General features: G+C 42.8%; 1 protein-coding gene across 1 annotated transcript in view; it reads left to right on the top strand.

Moving 5' to 3' along the window:
* The window catches only part of LOC119137032 (ephrin type-B receptor 3-like), a 44,534-nt gene extending 32,374 nt beyond the window's left edge, over nucleotides 1-12,160 (top strand). The window contains exons 12-15 of the mRNA XM_037275991.1: nucleotides 1,912-2,127; nucleotides 5,672-5,821; nucleotides 7,442-7,635; nucleotides 11,930-12,160. Coding sequence (XP_037131886.1) covers nucleotides 1,912-2,127; nucleotides 5,672-5,821; nucleotides 7,442-7,635; nucleotides 11,930-12,041 — 672 coding nt within the window. The 3' untranslated portion in view covers nucleotides 12,042-12,160. The remainder of the gene's footprint in view (nucleotides 1-1,911; nucleotides 2,128-5,671; nucleotides 5,822-7,441; nucleotides 7,636-11,929) is intronic.
* The last annotated feature ends 2,864 nt before the right edge of the window (nucleotides 12,161-15,024 follow it).

Here is a 15,024-nt window from a genome sequence, read left to right as displayed (position 1 = left end):
TTGACTTGCTGAGTGATAGAGATTAAATGCGCAATCTAACGTTTGTAGACGCGCGCAGTGTCTCGGCTTGACGCTCCAAACTGATGCTGACACTCTTTTTCAACGCGTAAACTCCAGGTGGGAAACTGTTGCGTTTGAATGCGGGCTTCAATGTATTCTTTGTGCGACTACAGAATACATTAGTGATCAGAGTTTTTCGCTTCGCGCCTCCCCTGCCCCCACAAAGTGCCGAACAAAGACAGGGTGGGAAATGAGGCGTCGTACAGTACATTTACAACTGTGCGGGGGGCTATTACGTGTCGTTTACATCTGACAAAAACACATGGTTGCTCTGAAAGAAGATTGTTCGGCAAAAGGATTTTTTTTTTCATGTTTTTGGTGAATCAATGATCTGACCTTCAGTTACTGTTTTTCTGGTTACATATATCCACTAATCATGTGTCACACACAAACGCACGATCTGGGGGATAATAATAATAATAATGATAATATGAGATACAATAATATTAATAATGATGATATGCAAAAAGGCATATATAGAAAAGGACCAAATAATAATAATTTAAACAAATAATTATAAGCAAATCCCAGCAAAATCATTTGAGTATCCTATAAAAATATGATTCTGCATTTCGTTTCAAATTGTTTTGGTTTTAACACCCTCACCTTTTATTAGAAAAAAAAAAACCAGTCAAATTTGTTCCACAATTTATTTTGCTATGTAAGGACTGCTTATCCATCATCCTGCACTTCTAAAATTGAATAAAATATAAGTTGTGCAAGAGTAGACTGTCAACATCAGTTTATGACTTTGAAATCCACCAGACATTTATTCCAGCCACAAGCACCTCCATCAATTGGCGAGCTGTATAATTAATCAGCCGCAGCGCATTAAATGGCATGTAAACATAATAGCAAATGCACTTTTAAATGTTGCTGTGGTCATTACTCATTATAATCACTGATAGAAAGAATCCAATTAATGTTTTTTTTAGGATCTGGACAAAATGGCATTTTTCTCTTGCTTCTGTTTCAAATGCATTAATGTTCCCAAAATGCCTCTGGAGAAGTAAACACAATTGTCTTCTTTTGATAGAAATTGTGTTGTTTACAGAGAAATGAATGCCCACTCAGAGTCTGCTCCTCCCTAAGGCCATTCTTTCCAGCGAGTTGTCCTATGCCATAAAACAATGACACAAACAAAAATACTAAGTGTGCGTGTCGCCCCTGTTCACACTAACTATGATTCAAAAAGACAAGAAACAAAAGCAACAAAAATGTATTCTCTTATTTCAAAACGTTCAAACCAGCAGTGTTGCATTGGACTTTGATGAAATGCTCTACGAATCTAAATTTTCTGTTTCAGCCTTGAAGAATCCAATTTTTACCTTAATTGTGTATTGACGTTTTTTATTATTAATTCTACTTCCATTTTCAGACATAGCACTCCAATGAGTGCTGATCTATAATAAATATTGAGTCCCATTTGGGTTAAAACTAAATAAATAGAGTTTTGTGTCAGGCTTCTCCAGTGGAAAGAGAAGAAAATGGAAACGCTGTACCATATTGAGGTCGAAATTTGCTAAGTGATAAAAACTCATTTTAATAAACAACAAACAGCTGCCAATGATGAACAATATAGCAAGAGAACACAGTAGTTAATTATAGAGTGCAATATTCACCTCTGTTTTTTTTGTCTAATTGGAGATCTGATTGGGCAGAATGCACATAAAAGGTCAGCTGTCAGTAACTGTCACGCAGCTGTTGTGTTTATGTGCCTTCAGTGACTGACTGCTCGCCTCAAATGTATTCCTTCAGCTATTTTCTTTTTGTGACATATCCTTTGGCCACATTTCTATTTATTTTGCTTGCCTCTCTAATCAAGCACCATCCACGCTTTTGTGCCCTCAGCTGAATGACGGCCGCTTCACAGTCACTCAGCTGGTGGGGATGCTGCGTGGCATCGCTTCGGGAATGAAGTACCTGTCGGACATGAACTATGTCCACAGAGACCTCGCCGCCCGCAATATCCTGGTCAACAGCAACTTGGTGTGCAAGGTCTCAGACTTTGGTTTGTCTCGCTTCCTGGATGACACTTCGGCTGACCCCACTTATACAAGCTCGCTGGTGAGTATTTTGTCTATTACTTTCAAATGCTAAGGTTTTGTCAGGAAAAATTTTCCCTATATGATAATGAAAGAAGAAATATATTGCTTAATGAGAAACAAAAGGTCAATTAATTCGTTTAACAAGGCCATTAAATCTGTCATTTGGGAAATTAAGATTGTGGTCAAAACCAAGGGCGGGAAAAAACAGAAATCTATGGCCAATTTATTTATATAGAGATGCTAGAAGTGAAAATTACTTGTGAAATTTAAATATTTCCTGTAAAAAAAAAGTGCCGAATATATGAGATTTATTCTTCTCTGTTCTTTTTCGTTTAAAATTTGTGGATTTATGTAAACTTCTTTTTTAAAACACAAAGAAAAACAAACTTCCCATGGGCTCACTACCTGTGGGAGGGGCCAAAGGGGTCGGGTGTAAAGTGAGCTGGGCGGCGGCCAAAGGCCTTGGCGGTCTGATCCCCGGCTGCAGAAGCTGGCTCTTGGGACATGGAATGTCACCTCTCTGGCTGGAAAGGAGCCCTAGCTGGTGTGCGAGGCAGAAAAGTTCCGACTCGACATAGTCGGACTTGCCTCCACACACAGTTTGGGTTCTGGTACAAGCCCTCTTGAGAAAGGCTGGATTCTCTTCCACTCTGGAGTTGCCCACGGTGAGAGGCGTCGAGCAGGTGTGGGCATGCTTATTGCCCCCCGGCTGGGCGCCTGCACATTGGGGTTCACCCCGGTGAACGAGAGGGTAGCCTCCCTCCGCCTTCGGGTGGGGGGACGGGTCCTGACTGTTGTTTGAGTCTATGCACCAAACGGCAGCTCAGAGTACCCACCCTTTTTGGAGTCCTTGAGTCCTTTTTGAGTGCTGGAGAGCGCTCCTTTTGGGGACTCCATCGTTCTGCTGGGTGACTTCAATGCTCACGTGGGCAATGACAGTGAGACCTGGAAGGGCGTGATTGGGAGGAAGGCCGATTTGAACCCTAGCGGTGTTCTATTATTGGACTTCTGTGCTCGACATGGATTGTCTATAATGAACACCATGTTCAAGCATAAGGGTGTCAATGTGTGCACTTGGCATCAGGACACCCTAGGCCGCAGTTCGATGATCGACTTTGTAATCGTGTCATCTGATTTGCGGCCGTATGATTTGGACACTCGGGTGAAGAGAGGGGCGGAGCTGTCAATTGATCACCACCTGGTGGTGGGTTGGCTCTGATGGTGGGGGAAGATGCCAGTCCGACCTGGCAGACCCAAACGTACTGTGAGGGTCTGCTGGAAACGTCTGGCAGAATCCCCTGTCAGGAAGAGCTTCAACTCCCATCTCCGGCAGGGCTTTTCCCACGTCCCGGAGGAGGCGGGGGACATTGAGTCCGAGTGGACCATGTTCCGCGCCTCCATTGTTGAGACAGCCGACCAGAGCTGAGGCCGTAAGGTGGTCGGTGCCTGTCGTGGCAGCAACCCCCAAACCCGCTGATGGACACCGGCGGTAAGGGATGCCGTCAAGCTGAAGAAGGAGTCCTATCGGGCCGTTTTGGCCTGTGGGACTCCGGAGGCAGCCGACAGGTACCGGATGGCCAAGCGGAACGCGGCTTCGGCAGTTGCCTAGGCAAAAACCCGGGTGTGGGAGGAGTTTGGCGTGGCCATGGAGAATGACTTCCGGACGACTTCAAGGAAATTCTGGTCCACCATCCGGAGTCTCAGGAGGGGGAAGCAGTGCACCGTCAGTGCTGTGCTACAGCGGCGTGCTGCTGACCTCGACTCTGGACGTCATGAGTCGGTGGGGAGAATACTTCGAAGACCTCCTCAATTCCACCGACACGCCTTCCATTGTGGAAGCAGGGCCGAAAGACTCTGAGGCGGACTCTCCAATCTCTTGGGTCGAAGTCACTGAGGTAGTTAAAAAAACTCCTCGTAGGTAAGGCCCCGGGGGTAGATGAGATCCGCCTGGAGTTCTTAAAGGCTCTGGATGTTGTGGGGCTGTCCTGGCTGACACGCCTCCACAACATTGCGTGGACATCAGGGACGGTGCCTCTGGACTGGCAGACTAGAGTGGTGGTTCCCCTCTTTAAGAAGGGGGACCGGAGGGTGTGTTCCAACTACAGCGGAATCACACTCCTCAGCCTCCCCGGTAAGGTCTATTCAGGGGTGCTGGAGGGGAGAGTCCATCGGGTGTTCGAATCTCGGATTCAGGAGGAACAGTGTGGTTTTTGTCCTGGCCGTGGAACAGTGAACCAGCTTTATACCCTCGGCAGGATCCTCGAGGGTGCATGGGAGTTCGCTCCACCTGTCCACATGTGTTTTGTGGACTTGGAGAAGGCGTTCAACCGTGTCCCTCGGGAAGTTCTGTGGAGGGTGTTTCGGGAGTACGGGGTGCCGAACCAACTGATAAGGGCGGTTCGGTCCCTGTATCATCGATGCCAGAGTTTGGTCCGCATTTCCGGCAGTAAGTCGGATTCATTCCCAGTGAGGATTGGACTCCGCCAGGGCTGCCCTTTGTCACCGATTCTGTTCATAACTTTTATGGACAGAATTTCTAGGCGCAGCCAAGGCATTGAGGGAGTCCGGTTTGGGGACCTCAGCATTGCATCTCTGCTTTTTGCAGACGACATGGTGCGGTTGGCTTCTTCAAGCCGTGATCTCCAGCTCTCACTGGAGCGGTTCCCAGCCGAGTGTGAAGTGGTCGGGATGAAGGTCAGCACCTCCAAATTTGAGTCCATGGTCCTCAGTCGGAAAAGGGTGGAATGCCCTTTCCGGATCGGGGATGAGATCCTGCCCCAAGTGGAGGAGTTCAAGTATCTTGGGGTCTTGTTCACGAGCGAGGGCAGGATGGAGCACGAGATCAACAGGCGGATCGGTGCAGCGTCGGCAGTAATGCGGACTCTGTACCGGTCCATCGTGGTGAAGAGAGAACTGAGCCAAAAGGCAAAGCTCTCAATTTACCGGTCGATCTAAGCTCCTACCCTCACCTATGGTCACGGCCGAAAGAATAAGATCCCGGATACAAGCGGCCGAAATGAGTTTCCTCCGCAATCTCCTTTAGAGATTGGGTGAGAAGCTTGGTCATCCGGGAGAGACTCGGAGTAGAGCCGCTGCTTCTCCACGTTGAGTGGAGCCAGATAAGGTGGCTCGGGCATCTCATCAGGATGCCTCCTGGACGCCTCCCTGGGGAGGTGTTCCGGGCATGTGCCACCAGTAGGAGAACCCATGGACGATCCAGGACACGCTGGGGAGACTATGTCCCTCAGCTGGCCTGGGAACGCCTCGGGATCCCCCGGGACGAGCTGGACGAAGTGGCTGGGGAGAGGGAAGTCTGGGAATCCGTCCTAAAGCCGCTGGCCCCGCGACCCGACCCCGGATAAGCGGAAGAAGATGGATGGATGGATGGATGGATGGATGGATGAAAAACAATTGAATGATTCAAAGAATGTCATTTGTCAAGGCAAAAATTAACATTTGTTTCTGAACGTTCACTGAATGTGCGCTAACTGCCTATTTCTCATGACTTAGTATTTCTCAGACTGTGACCATTCACCCTCTTACATATGTGTGTGTGTGAGCAGGGAGGGAAAATCCCCATCCGGTGGACAGCGCCGGAGGCCATCGCTTTCAGAAAGTTCACCTCTGCGAGTGACGTGTGGAGTTATGGCATCGTTATGTGGGAGGTGGTGTCATATGGAGAAAGGCCATACTGGGACATGAGCAACCAAGACGTGAGTCAACACTATTGTCCCATCAACAATACTAAATAATGCTAACATATGATGTCAAACTACATGGATGCAGTATCTTCGAATGTTCCTATTCCTAATAGCTGGTCGAACTTATCTGTCTCATCTTCTTGCTCTCAATTATGCTGCTTCTCTTCAAGTAGGTCTTCTCAGTGCTGCCCCCACATTGTGGCGCAACATAGTACTACACTAAATGCGCACAACTCTAACTTTGATCTTATCTGTGTTTCTGTTCAAACACAATTGCTTAAAAAGATGTGACATGGATGTGGAACAAATCATGAACCTTGCTAAAAAGTGCCCACCTGCACCCAAGTAAAGCACAGATATTTGAAAAATCTACAAAAGTACAATTGGAGATGCAAGGCATGTGCAGCTTCACATTTCAGGCCGTGTTTCCAATCCACTGTCTGACTCGGCTGCACTCTTTATCTCCTCACTGCAGCAGTGTGTCTGTGTTGTGCTTTATTTCACCCTATTTTACAACTTTAGTCTGCTCGCCCTGCAACCCTCCCAAATATGCAGACTGCAAAGCTCCCCCATGACACATCCACACATACACTCTTCGACATGGGCTGTTGTTGCCCTCGGGCTATCTGCAACACACAGACGTAGCAACTCCAGTGCTGAGCTCACAGCAAAGTGTGTCCCTCCATCACACACACTGGATCTGCTTCACGATTCTCAGTGGAATATCTGCTCGGCACTGCGATTCAAAGGCAGACTTGTCATGCCGATAAGAACGGAGCAAAATAAAGAGGCGATGAAAATTGCCACCAACAAAAGCCGCGTGCGGTAATGAAAGTATCAAAGTCAAGGGCCTCCATTGTTCCCACTCGCTTTTGTGCCACAGTCTTTGCTCAATAAGCAACAGTCAACAAACAGATGATGTAGAGAGGTTCTCGTCTGCTGCAAGCCTAATATAAAAATGAAATTCCACGCTGAAGGAGAAGAGGAGGGCGATGGAAAAAAACTGACTGTAGTCCCTGATAGCAATTTTTTTTTTTATTGTTGGGGGTTTTTAAAAAGCGTATGGAAAAAGTACAATCCCTCTTTGAAAAAATATCCTGAAATGAAGCGGGTAATATATGATAGTGAGGTTTATTGCCGCTCATAAAAATAAGCATCTGTAGATTATTTTCATACTTCCATAACAAAATAAACAATCACCAAGGCTCAGCGAGAAAACATGTCGAATTGTGATAGTTAAAAAGAACTTTAATCCCAACCCTGAATTCCCTCTGGCTTCAAGAAAGTCAAATGTACTAAGAATCTTATCTGATAAGATTAAGCTTCGGAACATGTTCGATTGGATTTCTCACTTAAATTGTATTGCTCCCAAATGTCTTCAGCAAAGCTGCTTTTGACAATGCAGCTTTTCACTTTGCATACACAAAAAAATATCACTCAAATTCAACAAAGGTCTACAACAAATTGCAAATGTCGGCAATTCATATAAAGTGCTACTAGCTCAGGAATATACATATACTCCACTGTAGGCCTTATTTATTTTATAAGAACTTGTGTAAGCCACAGTGCCGCTCTCCGCTTACCTTAATTGCTCCACTGCCATCAATAAAATTTTCCAAATGCGTTATGCAGGTGATGACTGCAGTGGAGCAGGACTACCGGCTTCCCCCACCCATGGACTGCCCCATGGTGCTGCACCAGCTCATGTTGGAGTGCTGGATGAAGGAGCGCAACCTGAGGCCCAAGTTCTCGCGTATCGTCAACACGTTGGACAAGCTGCTGCGCAACGCCGGCAGCCTCAAGGTGGTGACGAGCACGTACTCAGGGTATGTGCACACAAGCTTTAAATGCTCTTTTGAATGGAAGTTGTGTATATCAGGGGTGCTCAGACGTTTGGGGTTCTTACAAGGAAGTGACTTTCTCAATCCTAGTGCCAATTAAGCTTATTAAACATGTTTTCTCAAGTTGGTCAGTCCCCAAGTGATTGTATTATTGACATTCTAAATTATTATTATTTATTATTTTCACCATCATCATTTATTTATTCATCTATGTATTTATTATTATTATTATTATTATTATTATTATTATTTAATTGAATTATTTCATTATTATTATTAATCTAAAGGTTGAGAACCACACGTTTAAAGGATTTGCCATTGTTCTGTCAGCTGTGTTTAGAGACGTGATTGCACTCAACTGTCCGCAAATTAATAAATCATTAACCAGCCTCATTTATTCTTCAACAGAAGGCAGGCCTTCAAGATGTATTGATTCCCATGTGTGAGTTGATGTTTTTAAATGGAGGCAAATAACACAACTAGGCCTGTTAAAAGATACATTCAACTTTATCGAACCGAAACATGAATCACGATCGTCATCTTTATTTGTTAACGTCGGTGCAGTACAAAGGGGCTATTTAAAAGAGGGCTCTGCTTTCTTATGTCTCTCATTTTTACCTGCCTGCTTTCAGACACAATCGTAAAATCTGTCTCAGGTTAGATCAATCACATTGATGGTGCTATATTCATCTCATTTGCATACACTTGTCCTAAAATGAATACTTTTTGGCAGATGCAATCCTAGATGGTTAGTAAATCAACATCCACATCCATTTGCATCAACAATCAAATTTGTGTCAGTTTCTGCCTTGAGTGAGTAAAATTGTGAATTAAATTGAGGTGAGCTCATCAATGTTTCAGTATCCACGTAGGCTATGCTTATGGTTTTCTTTTTTTGTGACAATGTATGACACTTAAGGGGGAGGATTGTGTGAGCACAGCTTTGAGCCAGCTGCCTGCTGTGCACCAACTCAGTGGGAAGTAAAGGGAGCCTTTTTCACTCTTAGATGGCTGTGAAATCCCACTGTGTGTTTTTTATCATGTGACTGCCCACCCAAGTCAGAGTCAGGTTTAATGATGTGATGAGCACCAGCATTGTAGCACCAAATTTTCACATTTCTGCTAGAAGTTGTATTGTACAGTAATCATCGTCAGTAATAATGAGCAGCAGTGGCAAAAGAACTCATTATGTTCTTAGAAGCAGAGATACTTGAGTTTTTTTGGGAGGGGAAAAAAGTCTGAGAAAAGTACACGTGCTGATTTACTTCTTTTCAAGTACTAAAAGTACATGCACTTTGGGAGAAAAGTAAAATAAAAAAGTAAACACTAACTGTGTTGATAGTTTGACACAACTGAAAAAAAGAAGAAATCAAACTGAGTGACGTGACCGGAAAATACGACAGAATAGTTTTTTCTGAAATTAAAAATGTGAATTATTTATACATTCATCCAAACGTTAAAGACATGTCATTGGTTTGACACTCTTGATTGACAAATTCATACTGTATGAAGACTACGGCTAAATTCAAGTGGGTGTGATGCAATGTGTTTCTTTTTTTTTTTCCACATACATATGAATGAACTTCTCAGTACTGTTAATGTGGCATTTTCTTTAAAGTTTTATCTATCCAATAAAATAGTTTATACTATAGTCAATATACAGGAATATTATGATTTGATTCATTCGGTTTGATTCGGTGCACTGGGATCCTTTGAATCAAACCTGTTTTTCTATTTCAAATTGGTTTTGGTTCCACCCCCAATAGATAACATAAAGTCTATGTAGTTTATTCGCCACCACTGATAATGAGCGTGTAATTCTTTCAGCCCACCGCCAACAGAAACCAAGCTCTGCAAATAAAAACAGAAGGATGACGCAATATGTGCTCTTTCACCCCATGTGAAATTGTGCCCTCTATTTTATATGTCAGCTGTGAAGCAGAGGATGAAGCCTTCTTCACATGGAGAGATGTCTATGCCCCCGGGGTTGTTGGAATAAGATGTCTTGCTAAAGACAAATATGGCGGCCTGACAAAGAGGCAAATGAGATTCCTTCTTGTAGGGTTTGACTGCTTTCAGCTTGTTTGGAGAAAGAAACCACAAGACCTGGAAGGCTTTTGTTGTGACGTGTCTCTCTCTGCCACTGTGAAGTCAACGTATTCATAGGCACTGGTACGCCTGGTTCTCGGTGTATCGAGCGCAGCGAATACGACTGTCTAAACTGCGTTTGTGCAGAAAATGTTGGGCTGGCATCCAATCTTCAGGATGCCAGCCCGATGTGAACAATGTACAATGTTTATTGTGCTTTATTATCAACAATTTGCAGATTGTCTGTCACAGGAATCCCCGTACTGAATCCCATACTGTATTTTCTGGACTATAAGCCACTACTTTTTTGCACCGGCTTTGAACGCTGCGATTTATAGTCCAGTGCAGCTTCTAAATTAAGAGAACGAGATTTTCCCCTAATTTTAGCTGGTGCGGTTTATAGTCCAGAAATTACGGTATACTTTTTAGCCATTAAGCTACTTTTTACTTCTTCATATGCTTGTGAATGTCTTAAATACTTGTATTTGTAAATGCTTTCAATTTTTAATGATATGAAGCTCATTGAAATGCGCTGTGTAAATACAGCTTGACTTGCACTGTGCTGCTATCTGGGACCGTGTAATGACTTAAGCACACGTCGTCTGTTTCCGGCTCTGTAATGCTATCCCGCTTGCGATGGGCACAAAAGGTGACAATGACACATCAGGCATCCAGGTGGTGTGCCAGCTCCTCGGCTCACAGCTTCAGTCGAGCAGCAGAGGCCCCAATGGCAAGCGATACATGCCAGGCTTTGGGCTCAGTGAAGCTAATTGTGTGTGGAAATGTAATGGCTGACCTCAGTTTAATTCCCTCAATACTTGCTCGGCGAGATCTTGGAATCTCGGAGATAGGACAGACAGCGGCCAAGGCCACTGATGTGGAAAAGCAGGCTGTGATGAAGTGTGAGTAATAAGGGAGATTGAGGAGACGCTAAAAGAGAAGAATGTGTTTAATTAGCTAGCTAATGAGCTTTTTAATGCATCAGGGAGAGTGCGCGCCCGCTGCCGTCTTGGGGCAACGGCGGAAAAATGCGCGCGAGACGAGCGTGTACGCATGTTATGCTACGTGTCACGGTGTGCTGATGACATGCCAATGATTAATTTATGGCCTCATCTGTATGCAACAGCGAGAGATAGTGAGGAGGAGAAACGTATTGTGTTGTCGGAGCGACTGCGATTGTAACGATGGTTGGCTAGATAGCGTCCCGAGGGAGAGGATATGAAGGCAAAGCGTCTCCGAGCCCAGTTGTTTTCAAACGGTGGGCCCTGGGTGGTCGGCAAAATAAATTTGCATTGAATTATGGTGTATCTTTTTTTTTTTTTTTAAGTCCATACCTTCCAAATCGCTTACAGTCCAGCATCATTTAATTTGGTATTAGCTTATTACCTAATATTGCTCTCATGTACCATCATTAACACACCACCCCAAAATCATGTTCACTGATTTAATACACTTAAAGATTTTTAATTGCGTACACTGTCATTGATTTAAGTTGCAGGATCCGTCACCAGCGCATTTCCTTCCACATCAAATTCTCTGCTCATTCCCCTAACCAGACAAAAAAAACCAGTTGAGCTTTCAGGAGTGAATACATTTATTCAAATTGTTTGATGCGTAAAAATAACAGATGAGGCAGGCACAGACCAATAGTTGCCTATCAGTTTTTGGAACAATATCAAATTGACCATATTTGGGCAAATAAGGTTTCCTTGTGACGGGAACTACCGATACACCAATAAAACAAACACACTAAATCAACGAATCTTCTCCACTTTAGCTCCAGGCCAATAAAAGATAAAATATGATTGTGTATCACTTAAAAATGACATTCCTGCAGCTCTTTTCCCATGTAGAAAAGTCACTGATGCACTTTGAATACTTGCTATACCACTATATTTATTTACTACAAAGAAATGCATGTTTGTTGATTTATTTACAGCTTGCCAGCAACATAGAGACAGGTAGAATAACTAATTACACCCACCACACATCATTATTTCAGGATATATACGCGCTGTGACATTGTGAGATTTTTCCACTCTAAAATATGTGCCTTGGCTCAACAAATATTTGGAAAGATAGCGCGAGCAAATTGTACAGCACCCCAGGGAGCAAGTGGCGAAAATGACGATGGTTACGGGTCACATCATTCAGGACCCGGCTGCTGACGTTGTACGACTTGTACCGACAGGGACCTGCTGAGGCTCGGAGGAACACTGCCGGGACACAACAGGAAAAGTCCTGACAGCAGTGAGGAAATCGTGCGGCAACAAATGAGCCAAACTCTCCCAATCAGAGTGTGAGCTGACGCAAAAGCAGCCTGGAGAAGATGGAAAGCCCAAAAGAAACTACCTAGAAAATTCTGATGTGGAGAGAAGAGAGAGCCCTATGTACAATAAAGAAGAGAAGAAAAAGAGGGAAGCTCCCGCTGCACAGGAAGGACCACTTGAATTAGTTTGTGCGAGCGGTCAGAGACTTTCTGTTCAAAGCGGACGTTCCATTGCGGTTTGTGTGTGTGTGTGTGTGTGTGTGTGTGTGTGTGTGTGTGTGTGTGTGTGTGTGTGTGTGTGCGCGTGCGCGCATGTGTGTGTGCGCGTGCGCGCATGTGTGTGTTCTTCATTTGTGGTTTTGTGACTGTTGGCATAAAGCCAAACTTCTTATGGGCCCTCTCAGGTTGTGTTTGCATGTCTGCATGTGTTTCTGCTGGTTGGGAGCCAGTTGGACTTCTCTTCGAGAGTGAAGCTCACACAAACTCGGATGAGGGTCTCCAAGGATCCGACAGTGCCAAGATTCAAAGATGACTAGTAGATGTCTTTTTCTTTTTTTTTTAGTTATTCAATTTGTTCTTTCCACTATAAATATATATAGTATATATATACAGTGGAGCCTTGGTTTTCGACCACAATCCGTTCCAGAAGGCTGTTCGAGAAGTGAATCATTCGAATTCCGAATCATGTTTTCCCGTTACAAATATTCTATTTTATTTATTTATTATTGTCATATATTTGTTATATTTATGTATTATTTTATAATATATAATATATGTATGTATACTTTTATTATATTTTATTATATAATATATATATATATATATATATATACTATATAATAATAATAAATAAATATATAAAAAATATAAAAATAATAAATAAATTAAATAATGAGATCCTTTGATTCCCCCGCCCCACTCTCTTTATTTCGATTGCCAGTTAAAAACCGAAAGAACAAATGATACACAGATTTTTAATTTGATTTGATTTTTTTACCTAACCAATCGTGTTCTTTTCTCTTCCTTTTTTGGGGAGGGGGGACAACTTCGAGGTGAATCGGCTTCCTCCTATACTCTGTCTTCCACACATGTACCTAGCGCACTGGGAGAATTGCGTGTTCTCATTGTGTACAAAGCATCCAAGTCTTCACGTGGTCTCTCCTGTCAGAGGAAGACTGCACATGACACTGTGCTGGACACGTCCGTCACATGCATGCCAAAGTGGAATCTTCCACGTTATATGTTGCTTTGGTGGCATTTGCTATTGGACTTTAAGGTCCGCGTTTTCTTATTTGAAACATATATGCATTGTTTTGAATGCTAACTTATGACTGATGAAGTGTATTTGTGCTTTTTTTACTGGGGGCTCAACGTTTTTTATTACAACGCTTGTGCGCTTGTGTGTTCTTTTTTTTTTTTTCTTCCTGTGATTAATCAGACCAGAATGAATGAGTAACTCTTTGAAAGGACAAAATGGCGACATTTCCGCTATTCAGCTTTTTATCTTATTTTTTTTCCATTTAAATGAACGAAACCTGTGAATTGTAGCTCTTACTTGGGCAAACATGTCACAGTTTGAGTTAAAAAAAAAAAAGGGTCATGCTAATGTAAGCATCATGACCTTAATATCGAACTGACCTACAACGTGGATTGAAAGTCGACCGTTTAGCGGTCCGTTTCTCGTGAACATTGTCCACTGCAGTTCCTATTTAGATAAATGACTGCCTGTATATAAATTCATACAGTAACTCTTTAGATCAATCAACATTTTACTGCTTTCTGACCTGACTTTGGCCTCTGTGTGACCTCTGTTTACATGCTTGTTTGTTTGTTGTTGAGGAGCAAACAATGGCAAAATTTAAAGTGTAACGGTCATTACATATCTGAAACTATATGTCACAATGAAAGAAAATGTGCGTCTGTAAGGGCAGACTTTTTCCTGTGCAATTCAAGGTGTAGTAGATACTGTATATAAAAAAAAAAACGCCAGAAAACTAGAAGAAAAATCTGCATTTCTCCTTCAGTATTTTTACGATAATCATATGCAAATAAATTATTAAACAGATCTCTGGTATTCTCTTTGATTTCCCGGCATGTTCAGCAGGCTGGAGTTCCAGGTCTTATGGACCGAGGGATGAAAAAAAGGAATAGCAAATATGTTTTACCTCCACAGTTGGAATATCGCAACAGTTGGGGATGAACTCATTAGCTTTTTAAGATGAATTCAAATGAAAGTGCATCCGTGCCGCTCCCTAAATAATGACATCCCGTGAGTGAACGGGAAGATTTTTTTATTTTTAGTGGAGAAGCTTCAAGGACACAAAGATAATACGGTTGTCGGTGTTGTTCCGCTTTCATCCGTCAGCCAGGACACAAAGCTCACAGAAGGTGAGCCAAGTTGTCACCTCTGGTTTTTATCGAGTGGGAAGAACACTTATGTGCGTATTTGCTAGAGATGAGGGGTGGAGGTGCTCTTGCCTAATCATCTCCAATGACTGCTCATACAAATAGAGGACAGCTAGACTTGTTGGCTTAATAGTTGGACTGCTCTCCTGCAATGCGTTGCGTACACAGCACAACACACCAAGGAAAACATATATAATACCAAAAATATATAATAATATATATATATATGTATATATATATACATATATATATATATATATAAAATGATAAATAAAATAACTAAGTAAATACAAATGAATAAATAAAAATAAATTGATTAAATAATAAAAGGATAACGCATAAATATTTCAATACTAAATTTATTCGGTTAATTCACATTATTTTTGGTCTCTACAACTGCAGGTGGCCTTTAGCTTCCAGATTTTTATGTGCATGACAAACAACTGCTTTGGCCAAAATGTCCGATGGGATTGTTGCACATGCATTTTCAATTTCTCGGTCGTGTATTGCAGGAAAGCGACTACATTGGTGGCCCTCAGACAAGAAATATCAAAGTGTTTGAACTCAATATCAATGTCTGATTCTGAGAATGCCTTACTTAGAACTGAGCC

The sequence above is a fragment of the Syngnathus acus genome, chromosome 17, assembly GCF_901709675.1.
Source record: "Syngnathus acus chromosome 17, fSynAcu1.2, whole genome shotgun sequence".
Classification (NCBI taxonomy): Eukaryota; Metazoa; Chordata; class Actinopteri; order Syngnathiformes; family Syngnathidae; genus Syngnathus; species Syngnathus acus.
This window is presented reverse-complemented; position numbering and strand designations above follow the sequence as displayed.